Below are 18,701 nucleotides of genomic sequence, written 5' to 3' on the forward strand. Positions count from 1 at the left end.
TCCTTTTTCAGTAGTTTTCACTCTTTATTCTGCATAGTTATTGTTTTACCTTAGTGTAACTCAATGCACTGTGTAATGATTTGATTTGTATAAACAGTAACCAAATCAAGCTATTTAGTGTACAAATGACAATAATCTATGCAGAGGGTGATAAAAATTAGGAAATTTCACAAATGTTAATGGTCAATTACTTACTTTAAATCAGAAACTGGTTTTTGATACTAACTGTATTGAGAAATAAAAGGAAGGTAAATAACAAGTTTCCAGTCATGATTTCACACCCATACCATCAAGGTCAAGGAGGAGACGATATAAATATAAAGGGAGCTTGTTCGGAGTGAGGCAGGATAATTGGAGAAATTTTGACTAGTGCATGATCTCTGATTTATTTACTAAACCATCACAATATCTCCAAGACCGTTCTTTTGTTAATCTCAAATATCTATGATTTAACTAAGTGAGGCAAAGAAAATAAAGACGCATGAAGAAAACCATAGAAAAATGTTCAGCTGTAAAAAACTAGTATTGAAACTATTTTATTTATAGTAAATTACAAAAAACACAAGTTTACATTTTTATACAGTGAAATATATACTTTTGCAGATGTTTCACAGATTATCAATCAACATTAGTAGGCACCCATAGTTTCTGCCAGCAATGGCAGGAAACCCCATCGCAGTTACTGTGAAATTCTGTTACAACAAAACAAATTCCTCATTACTCAACCTTTCTGCTTTCCTCCTCCGAGTCCCAGAGTCCTGTGTTATTGATTCAGTTTTCAGTGTACAGTGTTTATCAACTTCATAATCTTTAGCATGACCCTTTGAAAAAGTAAATAGTGGATATTTCTCCTTAGAAGGAGAGCTGAAAACCTAAAAATTAAATAGAAAGTAAATATTTTCAGATTTTCATTTACATTTTTAAACTGATTCTTACAAAAAAATCTTACCACTTTTGATTTCAATATTCAGTTCTCACTCATTCCTCTTCAGAGTGGCTATGTTTTGGCACCTACACCAAATCTGTCATTGTCTGTGTATGACGCTACCCAGGGAGTATCATTAAATTGTTATATCTACCTGTATCTAATCCTTTTCCCACACAATTTTAGCACATGCACTTTCCAGTAGATTTCAGAGATTAACCACATGCATTAACAATTAAGTAACAATATAGAACAGGAAATCTTGCTAAGGTTCCCTTTTATGCAACAAACCAATTTTTTTAAAAACTTAGTACTGACCCAGCTAATATTAGTAAATTCAATATAGAACAACAATGAAATTTGGGATCTTCAAGTTTTGTGTAAGTCCATATTACATCAGAGAGCCTTATTACCAACAGAACCATTGGGGAGGTCAACGATTACATTTTAACAATGCATCAAGCAGACATTTCAAACAAGTCCCTGATGAATGTTGAAAGATAAAACTGCATAAATACGGAACTATACACATAATGTTGTACAACACCACTGACAAAACTATAAATGAAAAGATTCACAATTTGTTTCAGTTATTTATTTAATATGCCAATGGGCAGGATCATATTATTTGCTAGTCAGCAGTTTCGAAGACAACTACAAGCAGTGCATGGGTCAGTGCTTTCCTGATGTCTGAGCTTGTGTAGTGCAATGCAGAAATCAGGAATGTGGTCACTCAATCTACATTTACTTTCTCCAGTGCAGAGACAACCTTGGCATAAACAGCCAACTCAACAAACTAAATTGGAAGAAGTGCAACGGCTCTGCTGCTTCATTTCTTTGGGTTCTCGGATGATAGGAAGGGACAAATCAAAATAGCAGATGTTGCACTTCATTCGCATGGGAATGTGCCAAAAAAATGAGAGTGAGTGGCAAAGATGTTAAAGTGGGACAGTGAAGCAAAGAAGGTAAGGTCCCTTCAAAATGGTCAAGAGAGGGGAGGAGAAGATATGTCAAGTAGTGAATACTCATTGATGGAGGCAGGAGATATAGAAGTTGAACACATCAGAGATGTCACTATGGATACAGGAAAGATCTCATTGAAAGGTAAAAGAAAAGAGAAGACTGAAGGAAGATCTTTGTGGAAAAGGTAGAATTGGACTGTACAAGATTGTGTGTCTGAGGCTGCAGGTTGTGGAGGGTACGTCACCCAAGAAAATGAGATCAATGAAGATTGAGTAGTATGCACTACAAAGAGTATCTGAGCATCAGTTGCTAATGTGATGACTATATTTAAACAAAGGACAGGTTTATATCTGTTAAATCAATAATTTTTAACATTTAAAATGGCTAATTCTATTTTTTATGCAGAAAAGAATTTAAGATAAATTAAATTTCCTTACAGTTAAGCACATTTTCATGCACTAATAGAATAATTTCCCCCCAATTCAAACCAACTTTAATGTGCGCCATGAATGAAATAATCTATCAGAACTGCACACAATGTAAAGCTTCATTTAAGTCAGAGTATAATGAAAGTGATTTGCCAAGCTTAGATTTATTTTACTTTCAATATTGCCACCTGCTGGTGACAATATTTGACAGCTGTTTGAAAAATACAATGTCAAATGAACGAACAATGCTAATAGGAAAATTCAACCCCTGACTTCTCATTAGCAGGAATGCTTTTTAAAATTATAGATGCAGTCTTCACAAAACTGCTTTCAAAATATCATTGATGATTACAATACACAAAAATAACTGAATTTGGTGTGGTGAGTTAATTATGTTTAAGGTGATAAAAGGAATTGACAAAGTTGACCTGGCAATTTGCTCATTGTGTTTCAGGATTCAAATACCAAGGGAAACAAGAACAGGTAGGTTATGAAAAAGGGAAATGAGGCAGAAATTTTATTCTAAATAGGTAATAGAAGTGTATAATAAATCAGAGAAGTCTCTTGAAGCGAGTAATATAAACATTCCCCAGAACAGATTTTCTCAAGAAGGAAGGACTAAGGGCCATGTTGAGAAGATGGTTAGGTCAATTAAAAATATGACAGGCTTGGTAGCTTCCTGGCTTTTGTTGTGAAGAATTCATATGAAACTGAAAAAACAATGGGGTATTTCAACTCCTCCCCTTTTACTTCTAGCTTCTAACAAAAAGGATAGTTTGCCATTGTCTTTTTCAAATTTGTAAGTAAAATATGTGCACTTGACTAGTACATCTCTTATTCCTCCATCATTAACCAATACAGTGTGAAAAGCTGCAGTTCAACTAACCCGAAATTTCCCGTGTACAATTACCACAATTTTCATTAAGCACAATACTAAAGAACAAATCTATAAAATAAAGTACTATTCTTACACATCAGCGTGGGAATCTTGGATTATTTTGCCGCTCCCTAGCATCAATGCAGCAAATCTCAATTAATTCAGATCTTCCAAGAATGTATGGTTAATGCTATACCAAGTTATCATTCCCTTATTAATCTATCAGATGATTATTTACTTCTTCTAATAGATTTTAAGTATTACAGAGAAACAGTGAAGAAAGAAATTACCCAGTGACTTATCCCAGCCTACTCCATCAATAATTCTACCACTCACCTTTGTTACTTCTTCAATTATGTGTTCAAAATAGTATTTACTGGATGAATAAAGTCCTATTGTGCAGCTAGGATCCATTTTACCAAATGACATTTTTTTTGGAGATAGACAGTGATAGGACTGAAAATACAACAAAAATTGAGAATTAGCCCCTCAGCAAAAAGCACTGACAACTCCACTGGTTTACTAGTCCTGATAAATACAAATCAAACCAAATAGAGTTTACTGTCATATGCACAAGTACGGTGAGGTAGAGGTACAATGAAGAATTTGCTTGCAGCAGTATTACACTTAGCACACTTCAACTGGGGCAAACACAGCACTTATAATAATTCTAATTATACTATCAATTCTGAAATTGTAATGCATGATTATTAATGGAAGATAAAAGAATAGAGCAGAATTAGTTAGATGTATTTGCCTAGAAATTGGAACATGTAGCACAGATTTTTTTTTTGTTATGTCACATAAAACTGATGAAACCCAGAGTAAGTCAACTAACTGATCATTTCCAGGTGAAACTGCACCCACATTAAAACTCTACTGACCTTTCTGGATAAAATTCATGCCATCAGATATAACATTTTCCTAACATTAAACACATTTTGAGCAGTCAGAATGCAGGTGCTTTGAAAGGCAGCTGCCCAATTTGTGTTTCTCCAATGTACAGGAGACGACGTTATGAAATCCAGTATTCTCGCCTGGATGAAGTGTAACTGCTTCAGGACTTTTTAGATGCCTGGATGGTGGGTAAGAAAGAGGTAAAAGGGCATCTATTGCTTCTCTGCAGGGCAGCAAGCATCTGTGGTCTCCTGCCAATGCAAACATGGGGAACAGCATCTCATCTTCTACCAGTTCTGAGTTTCATGACAATTTTTGTTACTTTATCTGTGTTATCACTTTTTAAACCGTTACCATTAATCCATCAGCCACACAAATCTAATAGAGTCCAGTTCATCATTACCAAGACTTTTTGTTTTAGATTATGTTACTGAATTTAAATATGATATTGGAATTGGAACTTACATTTTAATGTTGTTAGTGCAAGTTTATGAATCACTAAATCAAATTGCTAAACCACTGTCTCACCACATAATTTTGTAATACTTTTGAGGACTCACTACACACAACATAGTTGTAACACACCAAAAATGAGAAATTCTGTTTCTATTAAAAATGACAATTGACTTTAAGTGTAATTTAAGTGTTACATAGTCAGCTTGCAAAGAATGAAATTCCCATTTATTTTACCAATGGTATAAGGATGCTATGATTAGTCTATATGCACAGTTTTGAAATATCTGTTAACTCTTGACGCACAAATGTTTTTGTGAAATTTGAAATTCAATAACATAGTCTTAATTTGGTTGTAGTTCCATTGGATTTTAAAGTTGAACTATATTCCAGGTGTCTTTAAGTAATATAAATTTACTAAAAGAAACAAAGGGATAAAGCAAAAGCTTAACAGCTCCTTCAAAATCTATTACTAACAAATCTTGATTAAGATGGAAATGTGTTCACCTTAGTGTAAAATGCCCCATAGTACAAAACTAAATAATTCTAATTTACAGACTGAACAAGAAAAATAAAGTAAGCATTTTACAGATGCAAACTTCACCTCAAGTGGAAAATCCTTCATGCTGACATCCACGAATGATTGGCAGTAATGAGGATCCATGTAAATTAAACTGTCATCTTGAAGGACAAAAAAAAGAAAATAAATTCTCAATATCCCAATCAGACATCTTACAGTCCTATTTCTTCAACATGTAAAATAATGCTCAATATATCACGTTTATTGAATGAAGTCTTCAGACAAGACTGCATTCTTTTTAAACAATTTTTCTTTAACATAGTATTTTGATGTTATTTAAGATGTTGGAAAACTTGATTTAAAAAAAAAACAGCCAGCAATGGACACCTATTTGATCTTCAGTCAAAAGGGCTCAATGTTCAATGCAGTGTGAAAGAAAATATGTTCATATGGTGAAAAGATCATGTACAGGGATTTCAAGGAGAGAGAGCTATTTTAGATAGTAAATATAAAGAGAAGAGTGACTCAATTAGTATTAAAGATAACAGTGATTATGTTAGGACTGAAAGCAGCAATACTCTATTTCAAGAGCAGTAGGATATGCAGCTGCTCTAGAGTGGAAGGGTGAATATGGAATGATGTGAATGTATACACCAGATTAAATGTAAAGAATTTGGTACAAATTAAAACATATATTTTTTTTAAATTAGAAAGAAGGAAGTCTATGGATTACACTTAGATTACAATTTCATTAAAAAAAAAACATACCTAGATGTCTGTAACGGAATGCTGCGGACTGGCACAGTCCAGGCTGCAGGAGCACAGGCTGAGGGATGCAGTCAATGCTAAGGCTCTGTCAGCAACAACCACAGTCTAGGCTCCTTCCACCACTGCTCAGAGGGGTTGATTTATGCAGGGCAGCCCCCTTCCCCCACAAATAATGAAAGGGGTAGCACCTCGGGAAATCATGAGTAGCAATTGTACTATGTGTTTGCTTTCTTTAAATGTTTACATTACTCAATGCAGTGACCATGAATGTTAAAAAATACTGTTTCTTCCTTTGTATACACTTTTTAATTGTGAATATAATCTATTTTTGAAATAATGAAAAATCTCTGTCACACAAAGGTGTGTACTTGTAAGTACTCTTCCACAAAGGAAAGGTAATGTGACAACATCCAACTGACTGGGACATTGTGCAGTAGTGCAGACAGGCCTATCTTGTGCTACACCTGGGACGAATAGAAACTTAATACAGAGTGACATTTGCTGCCCACATATTTTTGGTCCATACACTGTCTGATATAGCTACAGAGGTGATGGTCACCAGAATGGGGCAATATTGGGTACACTTTTGGCCCCTTTCTTGGGGAACGTGCATCATGACCCTCTTGGGCCCCCAGATAAACTGGTTGAGATCCTGGGTGATTCCAAGGCAGAGGAGCTGGGAACAAGCCAAACCTGCACCTCGAGAGGGTATCACACCCAACAAATCACTATTTCCACCAACCCAGTTTTTCTTTCACCATCCCACTCCACCCCAGCCAATTCTTGTTACATGCATCAGCTCTTTTGAACCAGATCACCGGCACTTTCTGGTAGTCAGGCCTGATGGTGAAAGGGACATTGGATCAGTTGGGCCAGTTACCAAAAAGCATAGCCTCGCTCTTCCTGCAGTTGATTCTGACCCGATGCCAACTCAAACTGTGAACTGACTCTGGTCCATGCAGAAGATGGCGACATCATCCATGCACAGAGAGGTGTTGAATTGTGTGTCTTCACTGTCTGGCAATGCCATTTCTCTTTTGCTCTTCCTGATGGATTTGGCAAAGGATTCTATGTAACACAAAAACAAGACAGAGAAGGGTGTACAATCCTGCCTAACTCCAGACTTTATGGGGAAACTATCCGTACCCTACCTATTAATTTGGACTGTACTACAGATATCTGTGCAGAACAGTTGGATCCAATTTCTGATTCCATTCCCAAAATTTATTTGGAGAGAGAGAACATCCATCATGTATGTGCGTGATATTCTATTCAAGACCTTCTCCCGACCAAACAGGCATTTACCTCTCAGTCCTGCATGTATGTTATGGAATCGCTAATCAGCACAAGGCTGTCAAAGATTTTCCTGCCTGATACAGCACAGGTTTTGTTTGGTGGATCTCCTGTCCAACAGCAAATTTGACTTGGTTGGCAAAAGCCCTCAAAAAAGACCCCTGTACACATTCAACAGTGAAATGGGTCTCCAATTCCTGATGACACTGCTGTCGCCCTTGTGTTTGTTGATGAGGAAGTGATGCCCTTCCTCTTGGAGTCTGACATGCTGCCATTCAGAAGCATCATTCCTTTCTAGCAGATCCAACCCAAGTCTCACAGAGCAAAGTCCAACACTGCCAACAAGCCATTCCTTCTGAGAGTTTTATTCATGCCAAGGGAAAAGATGGAGCCCTTTTCCTTTCCAATCTTGATGAAGGATCTCAGCCCAAAACATTGACTACTTATTCCCCTCAATAGATGCTGCCTAACCTGTTGATTGCCTCTAGCATTTTGGGTGTTTTACTCAAGACTTACAGCACATGTAAAATCTCGTGTCCATGAAAACAGAGGAGATGAAATTAATTTGGAAGGTACGATCAGGGTAAAGAATACAAAGCAAAAGAATTTATTGGAATAAGAGTTGGTCTATGAAAGACCAAAATTTCATATAGAGGAGGAAGACATGGGTCCAGTTCTTAATGAAAATTTTATACTGTGCTTATAAGAGTGGGATGATATCAATGTTGTAATTTAGGAGAAAGTATGAAGACTATTGGATGGGATAAACATAATATAAGAATATTTCAAAATTTAGCCTCTTTCAAAGAGAATAAATTACCAGCACGTTGAAATATAAACATTGTTGAAGGAAGCAAAGAAATATATTGCAGAAGCTCTGAACCATCATTTTTCAATCATTCCTGCCAACAAAAGTGCCAGAGAAATGGAAGGCCATTAACAATGTACCGATGTTTACAAAGGAAGGATAAATTGAGAAGATGGTTAGTTTAACTTAAAATGTGAACAAATCATTGGAATCAATTTAGAGGGACTGTATTAAGACAGAATAAAGGATTACTCAAAACAAGTCCATGTCTGACTAACTTACTATATATTTTAAGGAAAAAACAAAGGGTTGATGAGAGCACAGAGTTTTGTAGTGTACATGGATTTCAGCAAGGCTACTGACAAGTGATCATGAAGTAAGCCAGTCAAAAGAGTAATATTTCCTGGGATCAAAGGAAGAGTGCCAAACCGGATTGAAATTTAATTCAACAGTACAAAGCAGAAGGTAATGATTGTTAGCTGTTTTTGTGACTAGAATGCTCTAAACCATGATGTTCCAAAATAGTCCCTTGATTTACTTACTTATATAAAAGTGGTTTAGGCATATTTGGCAGGAAAAAGATGTTGACGACAAAAAAAATGGAGGAAAACTTTCAATTTGAGGATTTAGATTATTTGGATAGTGAGGCAGAAAAGTGGTAAAAAGAATTTGATCAGTCAAAGTCAATTAAGTAAAGGAAAAGAGGAAAAATTCAATAAATGGAAGAATAGAGAAATGCAGAAGAACAGATGTCCACAGATCCTTAAGTTGTCAACAGTTTAAAAAAGGTAAAAAAGGTAACAAAATATGCAGAAAGGTTATGAAGGAACTGTATACACTATATTCACATTAATATAGTGAATAGTTTGAGAATTGTGTACAGTTCCATAGGAAATGTACAATTGCCCTGGAGAAGATGCAGCCAGAACTGGAAAAACAGATATGAAACATTGGATGGGCTAGGGCTGTTTTTTTTTGGAATCGAGCTGAGGGAGAGCCAAATGCATAAAATTATGAAAGCATCCATTTTCCATCATTCTGTGGAGAGATTTGGGATGAACCTTCATTAAATGATATGTCCTCTTGACTTTCATAGGTGGAAGGGGAAAAGTGGCAGGAGGAAGAGAAAAGGTTCTCAACATAATTATCAGATGTGTTTGTGGACTATATATTACTGTTTAAGTAACAGTTTTGTACTACTCTGCTCAGTCCCTGCCACCCCCCCCCCCCCACCCCACCCCTGTGGTATACATCTCTTGTCTGATGAATCAGGATTTGCAAGAGATGGTGATGATATAAATTGGAACACTGGCTGACAAAGACAATTCAGAATGACTCCCATCTAAAATTTTCTAATGAGCCAGCTCTCCCAATATCTGTACATTCAGTTAGTAAAGAATTCCTTACAAGAGTTGACCGCATTGATATTGGTGGTGCCTTGCCTTAATTTGACCTACATTGCTACAAAGTATTTAAAAACACAACTGTAGCTTTGATTTCAAAGCTGGAAATCACCAAATTTATTGAGTTCAATGTCACTATTTACCATAAGTTTGAACATTCAGCCTATGGGTTCCCATTCTTTCACATTATGAGCAGAAGTTTTTATCCCCCTCTTTTAACTCATGCATTGTTCTGCATGCTGCATGATGATTGATAGATGGGTCTATCCATCAATTGCAAAAAGACAGAATGTACGGTGATATCCAAAAAGAAGGATAATCCTATCTGCAGGCTGAGAATGAATAGAATAAAACAAGTACAGAACTTTTGTTACTTAGGAAGCTGGGTGACATCAGATGGCAGGTGCAACATGGACATCAAAAGAATAGGGATGGCAAAAGACATCTTTACAAGAATGAAGAATATACTGACCAACACTAAGCTAGGCATGACAACTCGCCTCAGAGTACTGAAATGTTAATTTTATCCAGTTATGTTATATGGTTCAGAATGTTGGACAACATCAAGCAACATGAGGAAACGAATTGAAGCAGCAGAGATGTAGTTTTTGAGGAAGATGCACAGAGTATCATGGACAAAACAAATATCTAACGAGGAAGTCATGAACAGAGCAAGCACAAGAAGAGAAATAATATACGAGATCATGAAAAGGCAACGTGACTTCATTAGACGTGATGAGGAAAGAGGAGTTAGAATGCACGGTAATTAGGGGAAAGATTGAAGGGAAGAAAGCAAGAGGAAGGCAAAGACAAATGATGATGGAGACAGCAGCCAGAGAACTGGAAATGAATACTAATGAATTGATCCACTTGACCCAAAACAGGAGTGTGTGGGCCATGGCAGTCAAAGCTCAAACTGGGCACTTGATGACGATGATGATGATTGTTCTGCTAATTCAACTGCTGGAACTGCTATTCACAAAAAAAGTTTAATCCAGTTTTATACCATTCTACTGAAGTTTTCTTTTAGGAAATCCAGAGATCTTGATTCTCATTGGTGTCTCACCCAAAAATTGCTATCTGTAAGCAACTTCCAACAACAAGTATTGTGGACAGCTCTTTGACTGCAAGGGAATACAGGCAAACTCATCTTCCTTTCAGGAAATATATATGCACTCTCAAGCTGAGTTTCCTGTTTTGCTATCAACAGACAGTGTGGACTCTTCCCCCTTCAAACGAAGGGCCAAGTTTAGCTTCTGTACTGTAGATAATTCTTAAGTCCTCCTAGCTTGTACAATTCAGTTACAATCTGAAGTTAATACAATGGAGAAAACACTGAAACAAGAAAACTAAGGAATACATCTTTGTGAGTTTTCTTAGCTACACATAAAGGGGCTGAGACATTTAAAATCAATGTTCCCATTAACTAATGTAATTCAGTCTGGTGGTACAATCAAGATCATAATCAGGCAAAGGCATTGGGAACAATGCTTTCCAAAAATAAAATGTTCAGATAGGACAGGCCAAGAAATGCAAAATACAAGTGGAGATCTGAGCACAAGAATTTTAGACTATGCTTTTAGTGTGTTAAACCATACAAATATATGAAATAATTTTTTATCTTTTATCCACAAGCATTTCAAATAGTTTCCTACTATTTTCCCACTATTCTCATTTTCCCAATTTTTAATAAAAATTATTTTCATTTTTGCCAATTGTAACTCATTTAGAACACAATTCAGGAAGTTCCAGGTTCAAGTCCCATTCTAGAGGTGTACAAAGGTTTACTTCTTTGTATGCTGTATATCAATGATTGAGATGATGGAATAGATGGCTTTGTTGCCAAGTTTCCAGACAATACAAAGATAGGTGGAGAGGCAGGTAGTGCTAAGGAAACAGGTAGGCTGCAGAAGGATCTAGGAGAATAGTCAAGGAAGTGGCAAATGAAATACAATATTGGGAAATGCATGGTCATGCACTTTGGTAGTAGAAATAAATATACGGACTTTTTCAAAAAGGGGAAAAAATCCAAGAATCTGAGTTGCAAAGGGACTTGGGAGTCCTTGTGCAGAACATTCTAAAGATTAACTTGCAGGTTGAGTTGGAGATGAGGAAGGTAAATGCCATATTAGCATTCATTTCAAGAGGTCTAGAATACAAGAGCAAGGATGTGATACTGAAGTTTTATAAGGCACTGGTGAGACCTCACCTTGAGTACTGTGAACAGTTTTGGGCTCCTCATTTTAGAAAAGATGTGCTGGCATTAGAGAAGGTCCAGAGGAAGTTCACAAGATCAATTCCAGGAATGAATGGATTATCATACAAGGAACGTTTGATGGCTCTGGGCCTGTACTTCCTAGAATTTAGAAAGATAAGAGGGGATCTCATTGAAACCTTTTGAATGTTGAAAGGCTAGACGTGATGTGGAAAGGATGTTTCCCATAGTGGGCAAGTATAGGACAAGAGGGCACAGCCTTAGGATAGAGGGGCATCCATTTAAAAAGGAGATATAGAGAAATTTCTTTAGTCAGAGGGTGGTGAACTTGTGGAAGGCCAGGTCGTTGAATGTACTTAAGGCAGAGCTTGATAGGTTCTTGACTGGACACAGCGTCAAAAGTTACAGGGAGAAGGCCAGGGAGCGGGGCTGAGGAGGGAAAAAAAAAGGATCAACTATGACTGAATAGCGGAACAGACTTGATGGGCTAGATGGCCTAATTTTGCTCCTATGTCTTATGGTCTTACACTAATCTTCCAGTTTAATACTGAAAGAAACAAATGACTGAATACAGATACAGTCATGTAGGTTTTTTTTAATAGATCTTGCACTGGAGGCCTTTTCCTCTTCTTAAATAAATATTAAATATTGCAGATTATTTTGAAGAGAAGTATTATTTTTATGTTCTGGTCAAAATTTCCTTTTATTAGTAACTCCAAAATATAAAATATGTAGCTTGTAGGAGTTTGTGTAAAAAGGTTGCCAGGTTTCCTTATAAAACAGATACACTCCAATGGCTGTAAAGCACATTGGAAAACTCTGTAAAGGACTTGAAGGAAGCTAAATAAACACATTTATCTGCCAAAATTTCCTATTTTAGATCTTGATGTAATCAACTGATAAAAGAACACACACTTATAAGTAATAGCAGGAGTATGCATTTCATTTTATCATTTCTTCCAACAAGAAAAAAACTATTACCACTTTAGTTTACCATATTAAAAAAAAAACAAAGCTTTTTTTAAAAAATTCCCATGAATAGAATTAATTGCCATCATATTTTGTGAGGTGAAATTTATAGATAAGGAACTTTTACTGCGATCAAGCCGCTCAATGCATTTGTTATACTACTATTCAATTAGGTGAGAAAATGGCAGATATGCAAGATATAGTTAATATGATAAGAGATTTGTTTGGCCAATGTTATTCTAATACTTCCACCACTGATAACATCTTAATATATTGCAGCTTGCAACCAAATAAGAGTAAAATGTAAAATATATAATTACATTGCTGCTTAATTACAGGGTAAAAGAAGTTTCACATCAATTATAAAATATACAAACCTTGAAATCCCACAAAGTAGAAAGACTGCTTTGGCTTTCCACCAATAATTCCAACACAGAACTCAAGACTTAAGATCCCCTATTTGTAGAAAGAAGAACTGTGTGAGAACTTTTTAGTTTTTAGTCATTTCTATCAAACATACCTTTTCTAAATTGGGAAATAACTGAAAAACAGTGTGCAACCTTTCCCAATTATTTTAACTTTTGTGTAAACAATATCTGATGTAAAAATTCGAAAAAACTGTAAACCAGTAATGTGGACACAGATATCAGAAGGACTGTGCAGGTTGTGTGTAACCAGTGATTGTAAAATGCCAGTTCTTTTCATGTATATTTTAATTTTCATTTTCATTAACCACACTATTGATGATGCATTGCCTGAGAAGACTATAAGTTGCAAAGAAATTAAGGTGTAATGAAACAAATTTCTCTTCTGATCATCATTATTCTATAGTATTGTGAATACTAAATGCCATCCATTATCAGTGGTACCTGTTCTGCCTTATTCTAAATGAAAGGTAAATTGTACAAACATCACCATGGCCAAATCTGATTATACCCTCACCTGATGCTTTTATGCAACTGTGGCCAATAATCTCACTCTGAAAGATCTTACCAAAATTAGAAACATGAGACTCTGAATCAGCAAGGTTGATTAACACCCTGAGAAATTCTGCTTCCCATTGAACCAGAAAGATAGCTTGATTTTGAAATGAAAACAGGGATTTTATATTTACAAAATTTCAAACAAAAGCATTTAATTTATCACAAACAAGTATTTAATTGGCTACTAACATTGCCTTTCATTTAAGTCTCTATAAATAGGAAGAAACAGTTTGCTTAAATGACTTAACAGCCTTGACTCTGAAAACATATAAAGTATTTATTACCTGCCCTGCAAAGCACGCTTAGTTGGCATTCTTTTCATATGTTAAGTGAAGTACAATAAAAACTTATCATGTGGATAAATTCAAGGCTATAGTTGTGGGTAATTTGTTGCATGGTTTAGGAGGCTTTGAACACAGCCCCAAAACAACATTCCATTATAACATCATTCAATGATGCTGCAATGATTTAGAAAATGCTATAACTAATTTCAGTGAGCATGCAAATAAGCATAAATATTTAGTCTGCAGAGCAGAGTGGAATACTAGTAGACCTGCTGCTCACTGTACCAGAAACAGGGTTCAATCCTGACCTTGAGTTTGCATGTCCTCCCTATTATCACATGTGTTTCCTCCGGGTGCTCTAGTTTAAAGCACAAGACATAGATTAGACATTCAGATCAAGTTTGCTCCACCATTCCACCATGGCTGATTTATTATCCCACTCAACCCCATTTTCCTGCCTTCTCCCCATAACCTTTGATACCCTAACCAATCAAGACCCTATCAACCTCCAGTTTAAATATATTCAGTGACTTGGCCTCCATAGCTGCCTATGATAATAAATCCACAGATTCACTACCCTCTGGCTAAAGAAATTCCTCCTCATCTCTGTTCTAAATGGACGCCCCTCAATTCTGAGATGCTAGTCCTAAATTCACCCACCATAGGAAACATCCTCTCCACAAGGGCTTAATTTGATATTTGATAGATTTCAATGAGATCCCCTCTCATTCTTCTAAACTAGAGTTCAGGCTCAGAGCCATCAAACGCTCCTCATACACTAACCCTTTCATTCCCAGAATCATTCTCATGTACCTCCTCTGGACCCTCTCCAATGCCACTACATCTTTTTCTTAGATAATGGGCCCAAAACTGCCCATAATATTCCAAGTATGGTCTGACTAATGCTTTGTAAGTCCTCTGCATTACATCTTTGCTCTCAAGTTCTAGTCCTCTCGAAATGAATGCTAACATTGCATTTACTTTCCTTGCCACTGATTCAACCTGCAAATTAACCTCCCAATTCCCTTTGCAGCGCTGATACTTTAATTTTTCTCCCTGTTCAGAAAATAGTCTACAACTTTATTCCTTCTACCAAAGTTTATGACCATACACATCCCTGCACTGGATTCCATCTACCACTTCTTTGCCCATTATCTCGATCTGTCCAAGTCCTTCTCCATTCTCCCTGGCTCTTCCACCTATCTTTATAATGTCTGCAAACTTGGCCACAAAGCCATTAATTCCATCATGCAATTCACTGACATATAATATGAAAAGAAGCGGTCCCAACACGGACCCATGCAAAACGCCAGTAGTCACCAGCAGCCTCCAGAAAAGGCCACTTTTATTCCAACTCTTTGCCTGCTGCCAAATGTCCAATCTTTTATTCATGCTAGTTTCTTCCCCGTAATACCGTGTGCTCTTATCCATTATTTCATTTTCTACACATACGCATTCAAAAGCATTATTAGTCACCTTGAACTTTTGGACTCCTTAGCAGCTCATCTCCACATTAAGAAATGCTTCCTATGACATAATTGAGGTTAATGCACTTGCAGTTAACTTTCAAGATCGCTACCCAAATGCACACAGTTTACTTGAATGACATTTAGTCAACTTTTGCAACAACAGAGAACATCACAACCAGAGTAAATCCAGATTTCAATGGAGTTACAACTTGGCAGAATAATTAACAGCAGGAAGCTGCTTGATTTTACTACCCCTTCTTTGGCTATGGATAAGCCTTATTGTAACCACAGCTCTAGTAAATACCAAATTATTAAAAATTGCATGTATAACTAACTCCCTTGGTAATATAATATTACCTCGTACATTGTGAAAGGATTTGAAATTACAATGGGAACAAAAAAGTTATAACCTAGCACCAAAGAATTGTGTAGATACAATAGAATGACATTCTATTGACACTACCTTTAGAATCTCTTTGTATTCAGGGTTGACCTTCTCTCCTCCAAGTCTCACTGGTATTAGGATAACAACAGCATTCTTGTCTGATGAACCTGGTATTCCACATTCAACAGTTTGTGAGTGTTTCTCCATTACATCAGCAATATAAACTGAAAAAGAGTGTAACACTTTAATCACAGTTTGTTCTCCCAAAATTTCTAATCTGCTCTTCTATTTCCCTGCATCCCTAAACTAAGCTGAATTCAAAAATCAAGCCAATATATCCTATTACCTGTACTCTGTATTTTTTTTTTGTTTTTCTGTCAAGCTGGAAACCAAAGCTTTGTGCCCACATTCTGTTTAATATGATTTTCACTCGGATTCCTCATAAAATAGAATATAAAACATAGAGCAGTGCAACACAGTCCTGGCCTTTCGGGCCACAATGTTGAGCTGACCTTTTAATCTCTTCTAAGATCAACCTAATGCACATAGCCCTCCGTTTTTCTTACATTTATTTTCCTATCAAAGAGACTCTTTAATGTCCCTGATGTATCTGCCTCTACCATCACCCTTGGCAACATATTCCACACACCCATCACTCTCTGTGTAAAAATCCTATCTCTGACATTTCCCCCTAATCGCCTTAAAATTATACTCTCTCACATTAGCCATTTCTGCTCTGGGAAAAAGGAGCTGGCTGTCCATTCTACCTATGCCCCTTATCTTGTACACCTCTATCAAGTCACCTCTCATCCTCCTTCACTACAAAAAGAAAGCCCTAGCTCGCTCAACCTTTAATCCTAAAATATGCTCTCTAATCCAGGAAGCATCCTAGTACATCTCCTTTGCACCCTCTCTAAAGCTTTCTCATCCTTTCTAATAATGAGGAGTCCATAACTTAACACAATATTCCAAGTGTGGTCTAACAAGTTTTATAGAGCTGCAATATTAGATTGTAACTGTTGGACTCAAACCCCAACTAATGAAGGCCAACACACCATATGCTTACTAATTTCAGATATGACTTTAATCTTTGAATTCTCTTCATATAAAAGCATTAATCTTCTAAATATAGACCAATTAAAAATACAAACAGCATAATGTTATCATCTATTACAATGCAGTTCAATTCTTCTTAAGAAGATACCAGCTACTGAATATATATGATATTTTACCATTTCCCACACTAACCATCTTCTAGCTTCATGCAAGGTCTCCGATTTTAATGACAGCCAGGCCTAAAAATTTGACTGCACAACTCAGTGCTGCACAGATGGCAATTGTATTATAAGGGAGTTTGAAGAAACATTGTCGTATTTCTGAGTGATAAATTCCAATCATTAAAATAGTAGTATTCTTGGGGGAGAAAAACCTGTGCATTCTAATGTGGTTTCTCCAGTGTCCAGCTCATCCAAATGACATCAATAGTAGTGTAGTGCTTAAGATTATTCTCTAGAGTTATTTTTGACATGCACAGAACCATCTCATATGAGTGCTGAAAACTCTAAAAGGAGAATGTAAATTTATATATGTGAACCTTCCTACAAACTAAACATGAACAACAGCAATCCAACTGGGATAACTATAATCATACCACCAGCTGGCTTTAGATGGTTCCCCTTTGAGTGTTAGTACCCAGAATAATAACAATAAATTCTGCAAATAAAAATAAGCAAATCAATGTTCAACAGATAAGAAATAAAGAAAACTGCTTGGCAGAAAAGAAAGCACCCAACAACATGATCAACCTTGGCTTGGTCACAAGTAATTCTCTCACTCACATATCACAAACTAGCACTCACTTCATGTAACATCAACAATCAGGCATATATTCATATATTTCCTGCACTCCTCTCACTCCTTTTACCAATAATAAAAGGGCTAACAGACTTCTAAGTTCCAATTTCAAACTAAAGTTACATTTGTTCTCAAATTCAGATTGAGATTTGAGTCATTTCACATAGGGCATTTATATGCAGCAGAATTAAATTTTCATCCCTTTTAGGATGAATTCAAACCAAGACTCAGAGGATGTCTTATCTCCCATATATTACATAAATCACATGAACATCATAGTAACTTCTGTACAGTGATGTTATTTTTGAGGCCCTGCATGGGTCAGGTCAACCATGGATGTTGCATCCTAGCTGTCTACATGATACACAAGCCAGAACAGTACAATATGGAGAGCAAGGTGTGCCTGTGTAGCAGGCTCCCCCTCTCCACACTACTGATGAATCCAAAGGAACAGCAGAAATCAAAACAGTTCGGCTCGCAGGAGTTATCAGCCCGCTTTGAACTCAACGTTGGACTGCTTTAGGGACTCCAGCTCCAGGTTTTTCCTTGAGGTTTACTCCCGAAGCCATCCCCATGAGTGGGAAGAGCTAAAGGAGAGCAGAGGTTTGAGAGCAGAGTTTTCCTTCTCGTAGATGAGCTGCTAACCATGGCTGATGAACTCCATCTGCCTAAAGCAACTGGTTTTAAGGCGCCAGTAACCAATCTTTGCCCCTTCTCCAGTCAGTAAAACCAATTCCACTGGGCTTAGTACCTAAGCCACACATGAAGGCCAGGAGCTGGACTTAGTTGGTAGAGGCTATTTGAGATGCATACCATTGGGAGCATTTAATAGGTAGTGGGAGCTTATCCCCACCACCATTACCAGCTATAACAATCTTAACAAACCACTGTGATGTTATAGAATTAATTAAAATAACTTCAGAAAATATGTAGACCATCTCAATTCATTCTTATCAAATAAGCACAATAGGTAACTTTAAAGTGAATAAAAATATATTCCTTAATATTTATGAAGAGACCAACACAAGTGCAATCAATCACCGAAAAAAATATGTGGAGTATTAGGCAGTGTAACCTGTGAATTGGGCCTCTGATCCATTTACTTGACAGAAACAAATAAATAAATAAATGGTTTGGGCTGAATATAAATTGCAAATTTGACTCAAGCACATCCTCTAGTCACTTGGTAGAACAGATTAAAATCAGA

At 36.6% G+C, this 18,701-nt stretch overlaps 1 protein-coding gene across 5 annotated transcripts in view; it reads right to left on the reverse strand.

Annotated features, from left to right (window-relative positions):
• Positions 1 to 504: 504 nt before the first annotated feature.
• The window catches only part of atg4c (autophagy related 4C, cysteine peptidase), a 73,104-nt gene continuing 54,907 nt past the window's right edge, over positions 505 to 18,701 (reverse strand). For all 5 annotated transcript variants that reach the window (XM_059984424.1, XM_059984420.1, XM_059984422.1 and 2 more), the window contains 5 exons: positions 15,719 to 15,864; positions 12,897 to 12,975; positions 5,148 to 5,224; positions 3,530 to 3,649; positions 505 to 872 (listed from right to left, as the gene is read on the reverse strand). In XM_059984424.1, the coding sequence (XP_059840407.1) occupies positions 696 to 872; positions 3,530 to 3,649; positions 5,148 to 5,224; positions 12,897 to 12,975; positions 15,719 to 15,864 (599 nt within the window). In that variant the 3' untranslated portion in view covers positions 505 to 695. The remainder of the gene's footprint in view (positions 873 to 3,529; positions 3,650 to 5,147; positions 5,225 to 12,896; positions 12,976 to 15,718; positions 15,865 to 18,701) is intronic.

Source organism: Hypanus sabinus, chromosome 11 (genome assembly GCF_030144855.1).
Source record: "Hypanus sabinus isolate sHypSab1 chromosome 11, sHypSab1.hap1, whole genome shotgun sequence".
Taxonomy (NCBI): domain Eukaryota; kingdom Metazoa; phylum Chordata; class Chondrichthyes; order Myliobatiformes; family Dasyatidae; genus Hypanus; species Hypanus sabinus.